The sequence below is a fragment of the Theropithecus gelada genome, chromosome 16 (genome assembly GCF_003255815.1).
Source record: "Theropithecus gelada isolate Dixy chromosome 16, Tgel_1.0, whole genome shotgun sequence".
In the NCBI taxonomy this organism is placed as follows: domain Eukaryota; kingdom Metazoa; phylum Chordata; class Mammalia; order Primates; family Cercopithecidae; genus Theropithecus; species Theropithecus gelada.
The window spans coordinates 60,233,753-60,255,445 of NC_037684.1; the positions used below are offsets into that span (position 1 = coordinate 60,233,753).

Genomic DNA, 21,693 nt, shown 5'->3' on the forward strand with positions numbered 1-21,693 from the left:
AGGGAAGGGAGGGAAGGGAAGGGAGGGAAGGGAGGGAAGGGAGGGAAGGGAGGGAAGGGAAGAAAGGGAGGGAGGAAAGGGAGGGAGGGAAGGAAGGGAAGAAAGGGAGGGAGAGAAGGGAGGGAGGGAAGGGAAGAGAGGGAGGGAAGAGAGGGAGGAAGGAAGGAAGGAAGGGAGGAAAGGAGGGAAGGAGGGAGGGAGGGAGGAGAAAGGAAGGGACGGGAAGGAAGGGAAGGAGGGAGGGAAGGAAGAAAGGAAGGAAGGAGGGAGGGAGGGAAGAAAGGAGGGAGGGACGAAGGAAGGAAGAAAGTAAGGAGGGAGGGAAGGAGGGAGGAAAGAAGGAGGGAAGGAAGGAAAAAAGGAGGGAGGGAGGAAGGGAGGAAGGAAGAGGGAGGGAGGGAGGGGAGAGGGAGAGAGGAAGGGAGGGAAGGAAGGAAGGTCAGGAAGTTCTTCAATCTATGTCTGTTCCTCTCACACCACCACCATGTCTTCCTCCTCCTCCTCCGCCTCCTCCTTCTCCAAGGAGCCACACTTGCTGACAGAGAGACTGACGGATGGACCGACAGACTTGCTCCGACAGACGGATGGGCCGACAGACTTGCTCGGACAGACGGATGGACTGACAGACTTGCTTGGAGCACACACACGTGCTTCCGTGACAGCCTGGGCCCTGGCCCTGGCCCTGAGAAAGCGGACTGGCCTGGAGCACCGTCTCATTTGGGGATCTTATCATATCCAAAGTGCACCCCAGGGACCTACATTTATTTTCCTGCTGCTGATAACTCCACAGGAGCAAGACAGCCAGCTGCCAGGGTCAACGTCTCTTTCCCTGGCTCTAAAATGCATCTTTCTGATCCAAGGCCTGTGATTTCTCACCCTCGGGCCCTGCCCCAGCGACCTCAGGGACAGACACCTGCCTTTGTTCTGGGCGTTTGGGGCTGAGGTGGGCAGGGCAGAGGCCAGAGCTCCACACTCTGGAGTCCAGCAGGGTTCTCCTCACAACAGCCCCATAAGGCAGGTCCTGGAGCCCGCATTTGACAGATCAGGAGACTGAGGCTGCAGGGGTTGAGTCCCTGGCCCATGGTCACACAGTAAGTAGTTCCCTTGTCTGCTGGTGGCTGGGAAGGAGGCTCCCCAAAGTCTGAGGGCTTGGCCCCGGGCCCGCTCCAAGCCTCCAGCACTTGAGAGCCGCCAGTCCTGCCTTATAAGCCCAAAGACCGGGTGGCCGGCTCGGGTATTGGGCCGGGCCTTGTAGGGAGACAGCCGTGCTGCCAAGCACTCGGCCCCAGGACAGCCTCCCCGTCCTGGCTAAATTTAGCGGCTCTGTGCAGTGTGGAGGCTGGAGGCTGGCTGGAGCCCTCAAGGGAGCAGACACGGGTTCCAACAGGTCTCCTTAGTCACTCAGGGGCCTGAGGATGCCAGGACCATACCCCAGTCCAACCCTGACACCATCTGGGCCAGAGATTCCTCTGATGCCACACAGCCCCCTAGACCCTGACTGGAGAAGAGCCCTGGACCAGCCTGGCAGAGGCTGTCAAGGGGAGGTTGGGGGAGGACCGACAGCTATGGGGAGGCCTGGGGAGTACAGCGCGGGCCCCCAGGTTTGGTATCTCCCATTGCCTGGACCTGGGCTGCTTCTCAGGCCTCTTCTATCCCCCAACTCTGGGTGTGACCTGGCTGAAGCCCCCCTCCCGTGTGTTTAAAGTGTCCCACCCTCCTGGTCCTCCGCCATCCCTCTGGGCCATTTCCCTTCATCCTTGGCCTCTCTGTGCCCTGGATTAAGAGAACTCCTGGGAGGCCAGGGCTGGTGGCTCATGTCTGTAATCTTGGCATTTTGGGAGGCTGAGGCAGGAGGATTGCTTGAGCTCAGGAGTTCGAGACTAGCCTGGGCAACATAGTGAAATCCCGTCTCTATAAAATATACAGAAAAAAAAATTAGCCGGGCATGGTGGTGCATGCGTATAGCCCCCAGCTGCTTGGGAGGCCGAGGCGAGCAGACCACCTGAGGTCAGGAGTTCAAGACTGGACTGGCCAACATGATGAAACCCCATCTCTACTACAAAGACAAAAATTGGCTGGGAGTGTTGGCAGGAGCCTGTAATCCCAGCTACTCGGGAGGCTGAGGCAGGAGAATTGCTTGAACCTGGGACAGGGAGATTGCAGTGAGCTGAGATTGAGCCACTGCACTCCAGCCTGGGGGATAAAGTAAAACTCAGTCTCAAGAAACAAAACAAAACAAAACAGAAAAAAAAATAAGCTGGGCATGGTGGTGTATGTCCATAGTCCCCACTACTTGAGAGGCTGAGATGGGAGGATCTCCTGAGCCTGGGAGGTGGAGGCTACAGCAAGCCGTGATCATGCTACTGTACTCCAGCCTGGGTGACACAGCGAGAGCCTGTCTCAAAATAAATACATTAACTAAATAAAAATAAAGAGGACTCCTGTGGGCTGCATGGTGGCCGCATCTACCTCCTCTCTGGCACTTCTTTCTTTTTTTTTTTTCCTTTTTTTTTTGAGATGGAATCTCAGTCTGTCACCCAGGCTGGAGTGTGGTGGCGCGATCTCAGCTCACTGCAACCTCCGCCTCCTGGGTTCAAGTGATTCTCCTGCCTCAGCCTCCCAAGTCGCTGGGATTACAGACACCCATCACCACACCTGGCTAATTTTTGTATTTTTAGTAGAGATCGGGTTTCACCACGTTGGCCAGGCTGGTCTCGAACTCCTGACCTTGCGATCTGCCCGCCTCGGCCTCCCAAAGTGCTGGGATTACAGGCGTGAGCCACAATGCTCGGCCTTTTTTTTTTTTTTTTTTTTCTTCAAATCCAACTGTCTTGGGGTATAATTCACATGCAATAAAATGCACCCATGTTAGGCACACGGTTTAATGAGTTCTGACAAATGCACCAGCCCCCTCCAAATCCATCAGCCTAGAACGCCCCCGCCTCCCGTTCGTGGTCCATCTTTCCCCAGCACCCCCAGGCCCAGGCAGTCACTGACCCGCTTTGTCACTGCAGATTTGTGCAGCCTCGTCCAGAGCGTTAGGCAGGTGGAATTGGGCAGGAGGAGCTCCTTTGTGTCTGGCCACCTTTGCTCAGCCCAGCGGTTTAGGCTTCACGTGGCGGTTGCGTGCATCGATGGTTGGTTCCTCTCGGTTGCCTGGACATACTGCAGCTTGCTTATCCTTCATCAGTTCATGGACATCTGGGGCCTATGCTGGGTAAAGCCACTGTGGACACTCGGGGGCCTTTGTGCGCATGTCCAGCTTCCCTTCTCCTCCCTGCTCTGATTTTGTGCCTCCATTTCTCCTAACGCAGCCCCACCGGGGCCCCTCCCACCGCTGTGAGGACTGGAGCGTGGGGTCTGGGGAGCATAGAGTCCTGGTCTCTGGAGGGGCAGGGTCCCCAGGAGGATTTTGGTAGTTGCCAGTTAGAAGCGTGCCAGGGCTTGCCCCGGAATTCCCTCCTGGGTAAGCAGCTGTGAGGTAAGGAGACCTCTGTTTACCTTGGCCGCCCCATCCTGGCCTGTGGGCTCCATGCTGTGGGCTGGACAGAGTTGGACTCAGGCCGGCCTGGGTAGGGGTGGAGGCAGCGTGGCTGGGAAGCCTGGAGCCGACCGCCCCAGCCCATCTGAGCCTCACACCCTGCCTGGCCACCATGATGCAAGCTAGATGCTCAGATCACCAGAGGGCCTTGGGGACAGCATGACCTGCCCATTCTGGGCCTCGGGTTCCTCATCCGTAAATGGAGCCCTAGCCCTTGCCTGGCCCATCTCCCGGGGCTGGCTGAACACACCAGGAGATGAAGTGTATGAGAAGGTTCTGTGGTATGAGAGGTCTTACCGATGGACCATGTGGAGGGAGGTGCCTTCTGCCTACCCTGGTTCCTGCTGTGAGCTAGGCGCCAACCCCAGGCCGCCTGCTAAGGAACCTGAGACCTCCTGGGTTGGGGTGGGAGGGCTGCGTCCACCATCAGGCTGGCATCATGGACGTGCAATCCACGCACCTGCACCCGGCCCCGTGCTCAAAAAGGCTCTGTGCTGGGGCCATTTCCCCTCATTCCCGGCCTCCTCCCTCTGCTCTGGATTAAGAGAACGCCTGGGGGCTGGCCCTGCCTCTCAAACACTGAGCACTTCTTCCCCGGTCCTGAGGGTTCTGAAACCACTACACCCACATGCCAGCCATGTGCCAACCCACTTCTACTGTGGCTGCTACCTCTTTTTTTCCTTTTTAAGTCAAACTGTACTGCAGTGTAATTCACAAACAATAAAATGCACCCATTTTAAGTACACGGTTTGGTGAATTTTAATGTTCTTTTTTTTTTTCTTTCTTTCTTTTTTTTTTTTTTTAAAGAAAGAGTTTTGCTGTTTCCCCCAGGCTCTGGCATGATCTCAGCTCACTCCAGCCTCCACCTCCTGGGCTCAAGTGATTCTCCTGCCTCAGCCTCCCGAGTAGCTGGGACTACAGGTGCCTGCCACCATGCCCGGCTAATTTTTGTATTTCTAGTAGAGGCGGAGTTTTGCCATGTTGGCCAGGCTGGTCTTGAACTCCTGACCTCAAGTCATTCACCTGCCTCGGCCTCCCAAAGTGCTGGGATTACAGGCGTGAGCCACCGCACCTGGCCATAATGTTGAATGTTCTGCTGTCTTTGTAATTCTTGTCATTTTGGGTCAAAGGGCTCCAGGGTTTCATTTTTGCGATGGGCCCTGCAAATTATGTAGACAATCCTGCCTCTGGTCCTGTGGGCAGGGCCTGAGTCTCCTTCCCAGGACAGCTGAGTGGAGGATTAGATACCAAGCCTTCATGATGGGTTTTGGCCATGGCGACTCCCTTCCCAGAGCCCCAGCTTCCAGGAAGTCAGGGCCACCTGGGTGCGTCGGCTCACCCCAGGCGGCCTGGCAGAGGTCCCTGGGTACTGTGAGCTGAGGGAAGCCTTGGGGAGGTGGTAGGTGTGAGGTGCATTTGAGCTGGTCTTGGAAGGGCCGGTGGGGATGGGATCCCGGGATCTGAGGAGGAGAGGGAGATTGAGCAGGAGAGCTGCAGCACCTACGGAAGAGCTGGGATTGAGGCTCCCCTGTGGGATGCAAAGGAGCCCCTGAGATTCAGGCTCCAGGTCCAGCCCTGCCCAGGCCCAATCATGGAACTTTCCCAGCCTGTTTCCTCGGGGGTGACATGCAGATCATAAAATGCATAAAAGGGGCCGGGCGAGGTCGCTCATGCCTGTCACCCCGGCACCTTGGGAGGCAAAGGCGGGCCGATCACCTGAGGTCAGGAGTTTGAGACCAGCCTGGCCAACATGGTGAAACCCCGTCTCTACTAAAAATACAAAAATTATCTGGCTGTGGCGGCGGCACGTGCCTTCCCAGCTACTCGGGAGGTGAAGGTTGCAGTGAACTCAGATTGCACCACTGCACTCCAGCCTGGGCAACAGAGCGAGACTTCGTCTCAAATAGCTACATAAACAAATGAAACAAAACAAAATGTATAAAAGGCCTTTGAACTCGTGCACAAATTGTCAACATCGTCCCTGTGAGGAGCAAGCATCCCGAAGCTGGGAGGCTGTGCAGGCGCCGCACCTGCCGCTCGAGTGTGGCTCTCTAGAGCCTTGTCTTGGAGGCCAAGAGAACAATCCTGGTGATGTGTGAACCCCCGAACTTTGCTCAGCGTTTCCTGGACTGGGTGTGGGCAGGTGGTAGGGCCCCAGGCAGACGCCCTGTAGGTGGAGATGGCAGGACCACTCCCCGGGAAAACAGACACTGAGGATCCTCTGTTCCCCCAGACACACGACTTTTATTTCTCTACCAAACAGCATGTCAGCAGGTGGGTACAGGGCCCTGCTCCTGCTAAGACCTCCCCACCTCCCCCCAGGAAAGAAGCAGAGAATCTCTGCAGGCACCAGACTCCCCGCCTCCCCCACTGTTTCTCTCACTGGCCCCCCAGAACCTGTGAGAGGGAGGAGGGGGGAGGTATGGGGGAGGAGGCTACAGAACATGGAGCCCATTGGTCTGCAAGGTAGGCTGAGGGGCTTTGGACGTGGGGGACTAGGAAAGGGATGTGAGTCTTGATTTACATATAAAATCATCAGTCCGCACACTATCTAGGAGGGGCCAAGATACAGGGACAGCCCTTGGCGCAGGTTTCCGCTATCCCTCGCTAGTCGTTGCCAAAGTAGCAAAAGCTGAGTTAAGAGAAAATTCTGTCCATCAAAGGCCATCTTCCTCTCATCTGACATGACGCGTTCCTCCAGCAGGGAGGGAGGGAGAGCAGGTGCCCTTGGGGAATCAGCCATCCTTAGTGACATCCTTTCGGCTCATGGGTGTCGTGTGGAGGGGGCGAGGAGTGTGGCCAAGAGTCCAGGAGAGCCCACCAGGCTCAGAGTCCCCCAGCTGTGTAGACAGTGTGGCAGCCGCACCCTGGGTTGGTAGAAGGGCGCCATGGTCAGGAACCTGAGGATGTCAGGGGTCTCAGGGACCAGGGACGCGGGTGGCGAGTTGGACCTCTGCATGGCAGACGGGGCGGCAGTGACCCTGAACGTCTCCTGCTCTCAGGACGGGGAACCCTGAGTCCAGGAGGTGAGCAGGGCTGAGGCAGGTCAACTAGACTTTCCCAGCTTGTCTCCTGGGAAAAGCCATACTCGCTCTGCCCCTCCTCCTGGCTCCTTGTGTCGGTCTCTCCGACCCTTCACCCCCGGGGCCCTGCACATATAAAGAGAAGCAGCCTGAAGCTCTCAGAAGCCGACTTTGTGGAAGCAGAGCGGAGTGGAGGGGGCTGCCCGCTCTCGCTGTACACAGCTGGGCCCAGATGGCCCCTTCTGATCCCCCAGGGCTGACCCAGTCCCAGACCAGGCACGAAGGGAGGGGTCGGAGCCGGTAAGACGGACCCCCAGGAGTCCTCCGTCCGTGCAGAGGCACCAGTCACCAAGTGAAGGTCCAGCTTCCAAGCAAGGGGGAGCAAGCTCCAGGCAGACTCGTGATTTGGGGCTGGGGGACCCCGGATCTCTGGGTGTGCTGCCAGCTCTGGCTACTTGGCTGCCCCCTCCCAGCCTGCAGCTCCTGGGCCAGAGCTGCAGAGCGGGGAACTTCCCAGGAGAGTCCAAGAGACAGGAATTACAGAGCTCCCAGGTCAGACGGAAGTGGGGACAGAGACCCCAGGACGGGGCCTGGGGATGGCCGTTCTGGCCTCGGGCCTGTCATCTCTCTGGCAGGAAGTGGGCGAGTGTGGTGGCAGGGGTGGGGGCGGAGGCGAACGCATGGACACCATCAGTCTGAGGCACACACTGGAGACTCCACTCCATTCCCAGCGCTCACTTCTGGCTCTTTTTTTCTGGAAGAAAAACCCGAGAGCGTGTTAAGATGTATGCATAAGGGCACACATCCAGGCAGGTTCCTTCCAGCCCCTTCCATCCTCCACTTCTCCCAGGACAGCCCCAGGCTCCCATGGCCTCCCTTACTCCAGACCTCAGTCTACCCCAGCCCCACCAGACCCCCAGGCTGCAGCCAGGATCCTGCTCTGCAGGACACATCCCTGCAACGTCCCCCACACCTCCTTCTCTCCGCTGTTGCATCAACGCCTCCAAACCCTCCAGTACATACTCTCCGGGTTTTCATTTTGGGGAGTCACTACCCACCATTGTAAGGTTCAGACACCAGGCTCATCCTTGCTTCTCTCGCCCATCACACACACCCAGGCCCGATTTCGCCCAAATTGCGAGAGCTCATCTCTCCCGCTGCCTTCCCCCACCAGGACTCAAGGCCTGCCGCTCTGCCCCCAGGCCCAGTCTTACCTTCCCATCATCCTTCTGCCCCTAGCATCAAGCAAAAGCCCAAATCCAGTCCCAACACCCCATTTCATGGTTCCTCACTGTCCTCAGAGTAAACTCTAAGCCTGCCTGTAACCTCCCAGATCTGTCCCCGCCAGCCACCACAGCCCAGCCCCCAGGCCTCCCCTGACAGCTGCTCAGCCACACCTGGGCAGAGCCAGGAGGTAGGGCAAGAGGACCGCCCCCAGCCCCCAGGGCTGACCCAGGAGCCAAACTTCTCCCTAGGACACATCCCTCGTAAATGACATAAATCATGGGGAAGCCACAAGCATCGGGCTTCAGAAAAACTTCCCTAAAAGGCCACCCGGCTGGCTTGGGAGCGCAAAGGGTCCTGCTCTCACCCCCGCCCCGTCTGGCTTTAGGAGGCCCCAGGGACTGCAGCGGCGCTGGGCAGGGCTGTCTGGGCTTCCAGCGAGCACATTCCTTGGGGTGCCTCCACCCCACCCCTCAGATGGAGCTGCAGGTACCCAGCCTGTGTCTGTCCTCCAGCAGCCAGGCACCACCTTTCCAAGCCAAACTTCACAGGGGCCACCGCCAACATCTCAAGGAGGTGGAGGTGGAGGTGCTGCAGGGGCCAGCTCCCCGGGGCCAGCTCCCCAGGGCCAGAGCTCTGCCTGCTCCCCAGGTCTGTTCAATGCCGCTTGCCCACCTCCTGGTGTTAGTCTCAACCCCTCTTTTTTGGGGAGGGTGGGGGACGGAGTCTCACTCTGTCCCCCCGGCTGGAGTGCAGTGGCTCAATCTCAGCTCACTGCAACCTCTGCCTCCCGAGTTCAAGCGATTCTACGACCTCAGCCTCATGAGTAGCTGGGATTACAGGCACCTGCCACCACACCCAGCTAATTTTTGTATTTTTAGTAGAGACGGGGTTTCACCATGTTGACCAGGCTGGTCTTGAACTCCTGACTCAGGTGATCCTCCCACCTCAGCCTCCCAAAGTGCTGGGATGACAGGCGTGAGCCACTGCGTCCGGCCCGTTAGTCTCACCCCCTCTTGCCTGTCCTCCATGGTTGACACAGTCCCTCGTTGTCCTTACACTCCTCCCGTGCTTCCCCACTGCCCTGAGGACAGTGTCCAGGGTCTCTACCTTGGCACTCAAGGCCCTTCGCCCCTCCCCCGGGCCTCACCCCCTCTGCCCTCCACTCTGAACGTCAGCATCTGTGCTCACCCAGCCCTGTTCCACCAGGTTCAATCCTGTTCTTTCCAACCACTGCTTTAACCTCAAAACCTCGAGAAACTCCCCCTCACTCCCCCGCAGGCTTGCCTTGCTGAGTGCCCACCTGCACCCTCAACGCAGTCCCTACATGTGTCTGGCCACTGCCTGGACAGGCCAGCTCCCTTGCTCAGCCCCTAGGGAATGACAGACATAGCTCCCTTGCTCAGTCCCTAGGGAATGACAGACGTGTGATCTATTTATAATCCCTCCACCCCCTCCCCTGGGGCACATTCCTGCCAGAGGTGGTCCCCAACGACCCAGCTGCCCCAATGCAGGCCTCAGTCACTGCCCAGCCCAACCTAGGCCCCCGCACCGCAGTCCAGCCACACGCCACTGCCTCTGCGTAAATCCCAGGAACGGGAGCTCACCCCGGCTTCCTCCCTCTCTGAGCGGCTCTGACAGTGAGATGATGCTGTGCCCCTGACCCTGGGAGGTTCAGAATCACCCACTCGCAGAATCCACCTGGCAGAGGCAGGTGGATGGACCCCATGTCCCAGCCCACTTCTCTCCAGCCTGACACCTGCCATCCTGTCCTCTCCACTCCAGGGTTAAGGCAGACCCAGAGCTGTGAGCTCAGAAACAACCCTCCCCTTGACCCACCCACAAGGTGACACCAAAGAGGCCAACCCGGTGTGGTCTGGGGTCCAAGAGGCGGTCATCGGCTGCCTACTCCAGGCCTGCGAGACTGTCCTGAGAATGCCTGGATAAAGACAGGCCGGGTGCAGAGGGGTCAGAGGTCGAGGCCCAGAAGAGCACACAGTGCCCTGGCCATGCAGGGAGTGGCAGGTGAAGACAGTGAGGCAGTGCGGCCCGAGAGGTGCTTCCATTGCTGGCCCAGGATCCCTGCAGTGCAAGACCCTGCAGACACCTTGGGTCCCAGTCACCAGAGTCCCTTCATGCCCTCCGCTTGGAGATCCAAGAACGCCTCCCCCGCGTGCAGACACAGAGGCTCTGCGCACCGCACCCACCGCGTCCGCTGCAGCCCAGGAGCAGAGGGGGGTGGGGAGGCAGGCTGGAGGCGGGTGGGCAGCAGAGTGGGTGGGAGGGGGCCTCCCACTCACCGTCCACGTGGTTCCGGGACAGGTACTTGAAGGCCTCGTCCAGCAGGATGACAGGCAGAGATATCTGGAGCACCACCACCCACTGGCGCCCGCTCAGTGGGGTCACCTGGAAAATGAGCTGGCGGGGAGGGGAAGGGAGGTTTGGTGAAAGGAAGGACTGGCTGTCCCGTGCCCCAGCCGTCCGCCGGCCTTGTCCACCTGGGATCTGACGGACTCTTATCCCCCTGGGATCTGACGGACTCTTATCCCCCTGGGATCTGACGGACTCTCATATCCCTGGGCTCTGACGGACTCTTATCCCCCTGGGCTCTGATGGACTTTTCGTGAGCACTCCTAAGAACCTCGTGGATGTACCCCCCGATCTTTGTCCACTCAGCTTCCTCTGCCTCAAGGGCCCTCCCCTGCCCTTGCCCACTGGGCCAACTCCCATCCATACTGTTGGGAGGCGGGAGGATTCTGCCCTGGGAAAGCTCGTCTTCCTTCCACCCCAGCCTGGGCACGGTCCCTTCAGCAAGGGGTGTCCCTCTCTTCCATCCCCCAGGTCTGGGAGCTCCTGAAGGTAGGGCCACATCTGGAGGTGGTAGCTGGCCAGACCCCTCACCTCCCTCTCCTCCAGCTGGTTTCCATTGCAGGGGGGCCAGAGGGGCCCAGCGACCAGCCCAGGGCCTGTGATGTCCGGGGACCAGGGCAGTGGGACAGACGGGGTGACTCACAGGCAGGGGCGGCACGAGCAGGATGAGGAAGTGCAGGGCCATGGACATGGCCACAGCCGCCAGCAGCCAGGGGTTCATCCAGGGCGGCATCCGAAGCAGCGACTGGTTCTCCGAGACACTGCCAAGGCACAGGGCGCTCCCCTTAGGCCGGGGTGCAGGGAGGCCCTGCCATGGGCACCCACCCTGTGGGAGGAGCCTCACCACTTCTCCAGCAGTGCATCACCGTTGCCCGCTCAGCCCACCAGGGCCTGTCCCGGGCTGGGACCCCTTTCTCTGTCCCTCAGACCTAATCTTGGCTTATTTCTTCAGACCCCAGTATCAGCCCTCTTTGTCCCCGAGACCCCAATCCGGTCCCCACAGACTCTCAGAATCCCCTCTGGGCCTCTCTGACCCTTAGACCCCAATCCTGGTCCCCATATCTTTGGATCCCAATCTTGGACCCCCCTGACCCCCAGACCCTAATCCTGGACCCTACTTGGCCCCAGACCTCAGTTCTGGATCCCTCTAACTCCCAGACCTCAGTCCTGGACTCACCTGACTCCTGGAACCCAATGCTGGACCCTTGACACTCTGATCCCAATCCTGAACTCCCCAAACATCAGACTCTAACCTGAACCCCTTGACCCCAGACCCCAATCCTGGACCTCTCTGACCCCTAGACCTCAGTTTGGGACATTCTTGACCTCTGGACCCCAATCCTGGACCCCCTTGAAACTCTGATCCCAATCCTGAACTCCTCAAACATCAGATCCCAATCCTGGACCCTCTTGACCGGTACACCCCAATCCTGAACCCCTGACCCTCAGACACTGATACTGGAACCCCCAACCCTCACAACTGGCATCAGTCCAAGGCCCCAGCTCCAGGCCCTGCGCCCAGCCCACCTGTTGAGGGCATTGCACATTTCAATGGTCACGAGCACGGACAAGGCCATGGTGGTGGGGAAGCGCGACTCGAACACCTCACAGTCGACGCCGGCAAAGAGCGGGTTGTCTTCAGAGCACTTCAGGAAGTTCCTCTGGGGGCACCGTGGCAGGTAGAGAGAGCAGCAGGTCAGGCGAGAGGCTGGTGGGTGGGCGGAGGGAAGCCTCACCCTGCCCTTGGCCCACGCCTGGGCACAACCAGCACACAAAATGCCATCATGGGGTGGGCTGGGGATCCCGGGAGGGGAGCAGGGTTGGGGCAGCGGTGGCGAGATGCACCGTGCCAGGGAGAAGCAAGGGTACAGAGTGGGAAAGGCAGAATGTTCTGGAGCAGGAGTGCAGTGGCTCAGAAGGAGAACAGCTGGCATTAGCCTGGGGAGGCTAGCGGGACCCTGGAGACCACTGAATAGGGAAATGCATGGCTAATTTTTGTACTTGTAGTAGGAATGGGGTTTCATCATATTGGTCAGGCTGGTCTTGATCTCCTGACCTCAAGTGATCCACCTGCCTCGGCTTCCCGAAGTGCTGGGATTACAGGCGTGAGCCACTGTGCCTGGCCTTGTTTTGTTTTTGAGACAAGGTCTCACTCCCATTGCCCAGGCTGGAGTGCAGTGGCGCGATCTCAGCTCACTGTAGCCTTGACTTCCTGGGCTCAGGTAGTTGTCCTACCACAGCCTCCCAAGTAACTGAGACTCCAGGCCTGAGCCATCGCTCTTGGCTAAGTTTTGTATTTTTTAATAGAGATGGGGTTTCGCCATGTTGCCCAGGCTGTTCTCAAATTCCTGGGCTCAAATGATCCACCCACCTTGGCCTCCCGGAGTGCTGGGATTACAGGCGTGAGAGGCCACATGTTTTTATTTGGTGCTGACCATAAAGAAGGGAAAACCTCCTGAACTTTGAACCTGACTCTGCCCACCCAGTGACCAAGAGGACCAAATCCTCCTGCCAATTGTGCCACTGTTTTCAGGCCTCACCCTGCCACATCTCAATGGCCTATCCATACATGTACACACAAATTAGCCAGCCATGATGGCGGGTGCCTGTAATCCCAGCTACTCGGGAGGCTGAGGCAGGAGCATCGCTTGAACCCGGGAGGTGGACGTTGCAGTGAGCCGAGATCGTGCCACTGCATTCCAGCCTGGGCGACAGAGCGAGACTCCGTCTCAAAAAAATAAATAAATAAAAATGTATCAATGGGTCTGTTGCTCTTGCCATAAATGCCCTGCCCAGTGATTCTGGGTTTCACCAGTAAGCACCTGCCACACACACACAGTATCCCCCAGGTCACTGGTCTCACTGTGGCCTCCAGAATTATTCATTAGAAGGTGTGCTGGGGGCCGGGCACGGTGGCTCACGCCTGTAATCCCAGCACTTTGGGAGGCCGAGACGAGCGAATCATGAGGTCAGGAGATCGAGACCATCCTGGTGAACACGGTGAAACCCCATCTCTACTAAAAATATAAAAAATTAGCCAGGTGTGGTGGCGGGCGCCTGTAGTCCCAGCTACTTGGGAGGCTGAGGCAGGGGAATCACTTGAAGCCAGGAGGTGGAGGTTGCAGTGAGCCAAGATCGCGTCACCGCACTCCAGCCTGGGCAACAGAGTGAGATTCCATCTCAAAAAAAAAAAAAAAAAAGAAGGTGCGCCGGACTGGAGCTTCTGCCTCACAGGCACATGGAGAGCCCTGGAGGAGCCCATTTCTACTGGTGAGGCCATTGCTCTGCCCACTCCTTCCCTTTGCCGGCCTATTTCCTATTCACTATATCCTGCAAGACCCCCTTTAGTTTTCTTCTCTTTTCTTTTTTTTTGAGACTGCATCTTGCTCTATCGCCCAGGCTGGAGTGCAGTGGTGCAATCTTGACTCACTGCAACCTCCGCCTCCCAGGTTCAAGTGATTCTCGTGCCTCAGCCTCCCGAGTAGCTGGGAAAACAGGCATCTGCCACCACGCCTGGGTAATTTTTGTTTTTTTAGTAGAGACAGGGTTTCACCATGTTGGTCAGGCTGGTCTTGAACTCCTGACCTCAAGTGATCAGCCCACCTCGGCCTCCCAAAGTGCTGGGATTATAGGCGTGAGCCACCACCCCAGGACGTGTTCTTTTTTTTTTTAGAGACAGGGTCTTCATCTGTTACCAAGGCTGAAGTGCAATGGTGCGATCACGGCTCACTTCAGCTGTGACCTCCTGGGCTCAACTGATCCTCCCACCTCAGCCTCCCGAGAAGCTACAGGCACACATCACCATGCCTGGCTAATTTTTACTTTTTTTTTTTTTTTGGTAGAGATGGGGTCTCACTATGTTGCCCAGGCTGGTCTCAAACTCCTGGGCTCAAGTGATCCGCCTACCTTGGCCTCCCAAAGCACTAGGATTATAGGCGTCAGCCACCGTGCCCGGCCTCCCCTCAATTTTTTTTTTTTTTCCTTGAGATGGAGTCTCACTCTGTCACCCAGGCTGGAGTGCAGTGGTGTAATCTTGGCTCACTGCAACCTCTGCCTCCCGGGTTCATGTGATTCTCCTGCCTCAGCCTCCCGAGTAGCTGGGATTACAGGTGTGCACCACCACGCCCAGCTAATGTTTGTATTTTTAATAGACACAGGGTTTCATCATGTTGGCCAGGCTGGTCTCGAACTCCTGACCTCAGGTGGTCCACCCACCTAGGCCTCCCAGTATGCTGGGATTACAGGCGTGAGGCACTGCGCCCAGCCCTCCCCTCCATTCTTGATCTCCTCAGTTTGACCCTCCGCCTAAAGTCCTACCATTTAGGGGCTCATTCCTCTGAGGCCTCTACGTTTTAGGGGTCCTCTGACGAAGGTAAGATACATCTGGCAGTGGGGCCCTTGGTCCCCGCTAACTGACTGGGATGCGGAGGGGCCTTTTGGCTTGGGGGGCCGTGCTGGTGTCTCTGGGTTTCCAGCGGGCTCTGAGCCTGGTTCCCCAGGTGGGGATGTTTATTCGTGTATAGTGAGTGGGGAAGGACACTGCAGGCCCCCCATGCGGCTCTGGACCCATCTCCCCTGGAACTCCAACAACTCGAGCTGCAAGTTCAACAACTCCCTGGCCATCCCTTGCTCACCAGCTGGTAGAAGTTGACGTGAGGTCCCTCGGCATCATACAGGAACCACCAGGTGGCAGCAGCCACTGTGGCCAGGCCTACGTACACTGCGGGGAGGGGAGGAGACTGGCTGTAGAGAATGGCAGTGCCTTTCTGGCATCTGTTTCCCCTGCCTAATAATTCCCTGAATTCCGGCAGGGAGCCACCCTTTTCCTCTCTAAGCCATGTGGTTTGCAGGCACCTCCCCTCGATGCCAGTGGTGAGCCCTGGCTGGTCAATCAGCATCTGCCATAACCTAGGCCACAGTGATTGGAGATTAGCAGGTGACCCTGTGTGGGCCGATGAGAACAGGCCTGCTGAGACTTTTTGTTTTTGAAACAGAGTCTCGCTCTGTTGCCCAGGCTGGAGTGCAGTGGCGCCATCTCGGCTCACTGCAACCTCTGCCTCCTGGGTTCAAGCGATTCTCCTGCCTCAGCCTCCTGAGTAGCTGGGATTACCGGCACCTGCCAACATACCCGGCTAATTTTTGTATTTTTAGTAGAGATGGGGTTTCACCATGTTGGCCAGGCTGGTCTCGAACTCCTGACCTCAGGTGATCTGCCTGCCTCAGCCTCCCAAAGGGCTGGGGTTACAGGTGTGAGCCACGTGTTGGCTGGGCTGGTCAAACTGACCTCAGGTGATCTGCCCACCTTGGCCTCCCAAAGTGCTGGGGTTACAAGTGTGGGCCATCACGCCCAGCCCAGGCCTGAGACTTTTATTATACTACCAGGAGAGCAGTATGATAAAAGTCTCTCTCTTCTGCTGAATTTGGGGTTGTAATGGAGTGAGCATGATAGCTGGGGCTGCAGCAGCCATTCTGCTACCATGAGGGACACGGGCCTGAGAATGAAGCTGAGGCAGTGCCAAAATATGCCAGTGACACTGAGACCCAGATCCAGCCGTGCCTGGTCTTTTCCGTTACATGAGCCCATACAGTTTCTCCTGGTACAAGCCAGGCTGAGTCACACCGCCTGCACCTTGCAAGCCTGATACAAGGCTCTTAGGAAGCTTAGGAACACCACGGAGGGCTTAGGCCCCACTCACCTCCGATAGCCAGGTATCGGAAGAAGAGCCAGCCACTGATGAGGGCTTCTCGGGGGTTCCGGGGCAGCTTCTCCATGATGTCCAGGTCTGGTGGGTTGAAGCCCAGAGCCGTGGCAGGTAGGCCATCTGTCACCAGGTTCACCCAGAGAAGCTGCACAGGGATCAGGGCTTCGGGCAGGCCCAGAATTGCCGTGAGGAAGATGCTGGAACAGAGTCATGGGCTCTAGCCCCCAGTAGGCCCAGCCCCCACCAGACGGAGGCTCCAGCTCTTGCTCAGACCCAAGGCTGGGAGCTCACCCACTGTCTCCAGGGCAGCCCCTCCTTCCTCCGCTAGCTCTGATGTGAAGGGTGTGTATACACAGCTCTGCCTCGGGCCTGGCTAGCCCTGCCTTCCCCAGTCCCAGCTCTGGATCCTGGACATACCTGCTCTTTAGGCCTAGCAGAGGCCAGGTACACACACACACACACACACACACACACACGAAGACGGCATGCCCAAGCATCAGACATGTGCAAAAACCTAGCACGTGCCACACCATCCCGCAAACACAAGCAAACACCTACACGTCTGCCGTGAGGTGCAGAGATCCAGAATCCATCCATGTCCAGCAGCACACATGCTCACCACTCCCCACAGGCATCCACACATGTGAATACAAGCGTGTGCACAGTCACACGCCGGCACACATACTTCTGCTTGTACTCACGCTCAAAACGCACAAGGGCACACATGCATACATATATACGTTACACACACCTCTCAGGCACTCAGGCCACGTGCACACAAACACACATCCACACACGGACACACACATGACTGCCTAAAGGTGTGGATTTTCTCTCATCTTGCTAATCTGCAAGTGGGAAGTTGGTGGCTGGAGGGCTGAGAGGTGACTCTTCAGGCACCTCCTTGGGTGCTGGGGTGACCATGATCCAGAGGCCACCAGGGCCTCTGGGGAATGACGAGGTGTTCACTGTCCACTCCAAGGTGGGACCCTGGAAGGCCCCAGCCAGGGTAGGGCACAGGCCCCTCCATCCCTGCAGCTCGGCCGAGGAACAGGCATTTTCCCCGTCTCAGGGGCACAGAGCAGATTGAGAGGGCCGCGAGGAGGGAGTGCCCGGCCTCACCAGACGACCTCGCCAACATTGGAGGAGATGAGGTAGCGGATGAATTGCTTCATGTTGTTGTAGATGGCCCGGCCCTCCTCCACCGCAGCCACGATGGAAGCAAAGTTGTCATCGGACAGCACCATCTCTGCCGCCGACTTGGCCACGGCCGTGCCTGAGCCCATGGCGATGCCAATCTCTGCTTTCTTCAGGGCCGGTGCGTCGTTTACTCCGTCACCAGTCTGTGGACCACGTCAGGTAGGGCTGTGCCTGAGAAACTTCCCTTCCACCTCCCCATCTCCTCTCAGCTCAGCCCACACCCAGTCTTAGGGGATGTCCCAAAGGAAGCAGACAGCTGGACAGAACAAATGGTGGGTTCAAGAATGAACTTAGAAACTGGGCAGAGGATGAGGCTGAGGAGAAGGCAAGGGGTGCAGACCAGGACAAAGTTGGGGAGAATATCAAGCGTGAGGTCAGGGAAGATGATGAGGTGGGGATGGGGATGACGGTGAGTCAGCAATGAGGGTAGGGATGCAGTCGAGGTTGGATGTGGGGTGGAAACTGAGGTGAGGGAGAAAGCTGAGGTCAAGTCAGGAATGAAGTCAAGGGGATGGCCCAGGTAAAGAGCCAGGCAGGTGCTGCAGTCAAGTCGAAGATTGAGGCAAAAGCAGGGGCCAAGTCAAGGTCCACATGAGGAGTGATGGCAAATGACATGAAGTCTGGAGTTGCAGTCAAGGTCAAATTGAAAGCCAGGCTGGGTACGGTGGCTCACGCCTGTAATCCTAGCACTTTGGGAGGCCGAGGCAGGCAGATCACAAGGTCAAGAGATTGAGACCACCCTGGCCAACATGATGAAACCCTGTCTCTAGCAAAAATAAAAAAATAAACTAGGCATGGTGGCTGATGCCTATAGTCCCAGCTACTCAGGAAGCTGAGGCAGGAGAATCGCTTGAACCCAGGAGGCGGAGGTTGCAGTGAGCTGAGATCGTGCCATTGTGCTCCAGCTTGGGTGACAGAGCGAGACTCTGTCTCAAAAAAAAAAAAAAAAAAAAAAAAAAAAAAAAAGAGCTATAATCTGATACAACAATGCAGACAGATCTCAAAAAAGCCCAAAACAGTCCATACAGTATGATTCCATTCATTTGAAAATCTAGGGCAGATAAAACTCATAAACGGTGGAAAAAATCAAAACAGTGATCGCCGTTGTGTGACAAAGGACACAGATGGGGAAGGAGTGTGCGGGAACTTCATGAGTTGATAGTAATGTGTCATATCTTTTTTTTTTTTTGGAGATGAGGTCTCAAACTCCTGGGCTCAAGCAATCCTCCTGCCTTGGCCTCCCAAAGTGCTGGAATTACAAGCATGAGCCACCATGCCTGGCATTTTCCTATCTTGAATAAGGCTGTGAGTTACACAGGTGTGAGCATGTTCCTAAACTCATCAGACGATACAGTGAAGATCTGTGTGTTTCATCGAAGGCAAATTTTACCTCAAAAAGGAAAAACAGAACCATAAACAACATTGCTCTCTGGTTAATATGTATTCTAAAGTAGGTGAGGAGGAAGTATGCCGATATCTGCAACTGACTTTGAAATACACTTAAGAAAGGATAGGCTAAGGATGGGCAAAGAATGGCTGGATGGACAGGTATGTGATAAAGCAAATACAATAAAATGTTAGTTGTAGAATCTAGATGACAGATATGTAGGTGTTCAGAATAAAATTATTATTATTATTTTCAGATGGAGTCTCACTCTGTCACCCAGGCTGGAGTGCAGTGGCGCGATCTCGGCTCACTGCAACCTCTGCCTCCCGGGTTCAAGCAATTCTCCTGCCTCAGCCTCCCGAGTAGCTGTGATTACAGGCGTGTGCCACCAGGCCCGACTAATTTTTGTACTTTTAGTAGAGACGGGGCTTCCTCATGTTGGTGAGGCTTGTCTCGAACTCCTGACCTCAAGTGATCTGCCCACCTCAGCCTCCAAAGTGCTGAGATTACAGGCGTGAGCCACCGCGCCTGGCCCAGAATAACATTAATTAAATTTCTCTTTGTATTTGAATTTTTTGGTAATAAGATGTTAGAAAAGGTAAGAAGGAGGCAGAGGGGAGAGTTGCCCGGCTTGCTTCTTTCCACGCCCTGTGGCCCCGCTCATCACCCGCTCCTGGGGCTCCAGGCTGTGGCCTCACCATGGCGGTGATCTCGTTAAAGGACTGCAGGTTCTCCACGATGCGGGACTTGTGTGCGGGCTCCACGCGGGCGAAGCAGCGGGCGGTGCGGCAGGCATGGCGCTGCTGCTCGGGGCCGAGGTCATCAAACTCGCGGCCTGTGTAGGCCTTGCCCGCCACGTCTTCCGTGTCCCCAAAGATGCCAAGCCTGCGGCAGATGGCCACGGCAGTGCCTTTGTTATCGCCCGTGATCATGACCACGCGGATGCCCGCCTGGTGGCAGCGTGTGATGCAGGCAGCCACCTCCGGCCGCGGCGGGTCCAGCATGCCCACGCAGCCCACGAAGGTCAGGTCCGTCTGTAGGGAGGGGGCAGATTGAGACCATCCTTGACCTACCACCAGCCCAGCTGCTGCAGGGAGACTCAGCTCCCGCACCCGCCCCGTCCTGCGGGGAGACTCGGCTCCCGCACCCGCCCCGTCCTGCGGGGAGACTCCGCTCCCGCACCCGCCCCGTCCTGCGGGGAGACTCCGCTCCCGCACCCGCCCCGTACTGCGGGGAGACTCCGCTCCCGCACCCGCCCCGTACTGCGGGGAGAATCGGCTCCCGCACCCGCCCCATACTGCCGGGAGAGTCGGCTCCCACACCCGCCCCGTACTGCGGGAAGAATCCGCTCCCGCACCCGCCCCGTACTGCCGGGAGAATCGGCTCCCGCACCCACCTCATACTGCACAAACTTGCTGCAGTCGTCCAGCTCCATGTCCTCCTTCCTCGGGGGCACGTCCCGGGTGGCCAGTGCCAGGCAGCGCAGCGTGTCTGAGCCTGAGCCCCAATCCCGGATCTTTGCCAGGATCTGCTCCCTGGAGGCGGGGGTCAGGGGTGCTGTGTGGCTCCCCACGCGGACTGAGCTACAGCGCTCGATCACACTCTCAGGGGCCCCCTGCGAGGCAGGGAGAGGGAGAGGAGGCAGCTCGTCAGTCAGGACCCCTCCCCTCCCTCCTGCCCAAACTCAGGAAACGGAGACTAAGACATGGGGAAAGGCCACCCAAGGCTACACACACAAGGCAGGGACCAGAATCCGTTCTTTGAAAGTTCAGAGTGAGAACCCAGTGGGTCCCCCTGTGAGACAATCTAAAGGGAAATGGGGGGAGTGCTGGGGTGGGGGCAGCCACACACCTAGCGATGCCCTTCCCCCACCAGCCCACAGCCGACCCGGGCAATGCTGTGTTTTGCAGGCAGGGGTGGGAACGGCATCTCCTGCAGGCCCTGCCTCCCTGGTGCTACTCGGGTTCCAATTTGGTAGGGGCCTTAGCAGCAGGGAGGCAGGCTGAACCCTGCCTGGGGACCAGAAATAGAGCCACGGTGTGGCAGGCATAGCCCTGGGAAGGGGGCCCAGGGGTGACAGGCCCCTCAGTGGCCTCAGGTCTCACCTCCGACCTCACCCCGGGCCTAGAAACAGTCTCTAAAGCTCCTTCAATGGCTTCTCCCGCTCCTAAAAGGTCACCCGGACACTAACTTTTCCAAGTGGCTGAAGCTCTCAGTACAGAAGCCTTTTCGTTTCAAAAGGGGTTTAAACCTTCCTTGCAGGGTGTAGCTAGAGCTGTATTTCCCCCTCCAGGTTTGGGAGCAGCAATGGAGACGCTGCAGACAGTGGTCTGCACGGGAGTTGATTCCTTTCCCTCCCTGGGACTCAGTTTCCGAAACACGGAGCACCAAGGGTGGCACCAACCACCCCCACACCACCGGTTAGAGGCAAAAGGGGCTCCTGAGTTCTTTTTTTTTTTTTTTTTTTTTTTTTTGAGACGGAGTCTCGCTCTGTCGCCCAGGCTGGAGTGCAGTGGCCGGATCTCAGCTCACTGCAAGCTCCGCCTCCCGGGTTTACGCCATTCTCCTGCCTCAGCCTCCTGAGTAGCTGGGACTACAGGCGCCCGCCACCTCGCCTGGCTAGTTTTTTGTATTTTTTAGTAGAGACGGGGTTTCACCGCGTTAGCCAGGATGGTCTCGATCTCCTGACCTCGTGATCCGCCCGTCTCGGCCTCCCAAAGTGCTGGGATTACAGGCGTGAGCCACCGCGCCCGGCCTTCCTGAGAACTTCTAACCCAACCCTGTCATTCACACGGGGAGACTGGGGCTCACAGAAGAGCGTGGATGACCAGGTGCCCCAGGGTGCGCAGGGGCCCAGGCCAGACAGGCCCCCACCTTCACAAACATCTTGCTGCCCTGGCCGGCAGGGTGAGGGCGGGTGGGCGTGCAGTAGACGGACATGGACTTCCGGTCTCGGGAGAACTCCAGGGTGAACTCTTTCCGCATCAGTTGCTTGATGACCTGCGGGGTCCAGGCAGGTCAGGGCATGAAGGACAGAGCCAGCGACTCTCGCCTGCCTTCCCACCAGCTGCTTGTCCCCAAAAGAGACTCTTGCTTTGTGTGGGATAACATCTGTGCTCCTCTGACCCTGCCATTCAAGGCCTCCGTTTCCCTCTCCGGCCCCAGAAATGGCAATACGCTGCCATTTCCTGACCATGCTGTGTGCAGACTAACTCCAAACCCTTGTCCGCACTCAGCCTTCTCTCT

General features: G+C 57.5%; 1 protein-coding gene across 4 annotated transcripts in view; it reads right to left on the reverse strand.

Moving 5' to 3' along the window:
- Positions 1 to 5,760: 5,760 nt before the first annotated feature.
- Positions 5,761 to 21,693, reverse strand: part of ATP2A3 (ATPase sarcoplasmic/endoplasmic reticulum Ca2+ transporting 3) — a 37,810-nt gene continuing 21,877 nt past the window's right edge. Inside the window, exons 12-22 of one of the 4 annotated variants that reach the window (XM_025362609.1) lie at positions 21,322 to 21,447; positions 19,844 to 20,062; positions 19,146 to 19,481; positions 16,983 to 17,203; positions 15,855 to 16,057; positions 14,793 to 14,878; positions 11,686 to 11,819; positions 10,802 to 10,919; positions 10,091 to 10,206; positions 9,655 to 9,744; positions 5,761 to 7,318 (exon numbers count right to left, since the gene is read on the reverse strand). In XM_025362609.1, coding sequence (XP_025218394.1) covers positions 7,255 to 7,318; positions 9,655 to 9,744; positions 10,091 to 10,206; positions 10,802 to 10,919; positions 11,686 to 11,819; positions 14,793 to 14,878; positions 15,855 to 16,057; positions 16,983 to 17,203; positions 19,146 to 19,481; positions 19,844 to 20,062; positions 21,322 to 21,447 — 1,713 coding nt within the window. In that variant the 3' untranslated portion in view covers positions 5,761 to 7,254. Of the gene's footprint in view, positions 7,319 to 9,607; positions 10,207 to 10,801; positions 10,920 to 11,685; positions 11,820 to 14,792; positions 14,879 to 15,854; positions 16,058 to 16,982; positions 17,204 to 19,145; positions 19,482 to 19,843; positions 20,063 to 21,321; positions 21,448 to 21,693 lie in introns of those variants that run through there. The other 3 variants (XM_025362610.1, XM_025362611.1, XM_025362608.1) reach the window with 3 other exon arrangements.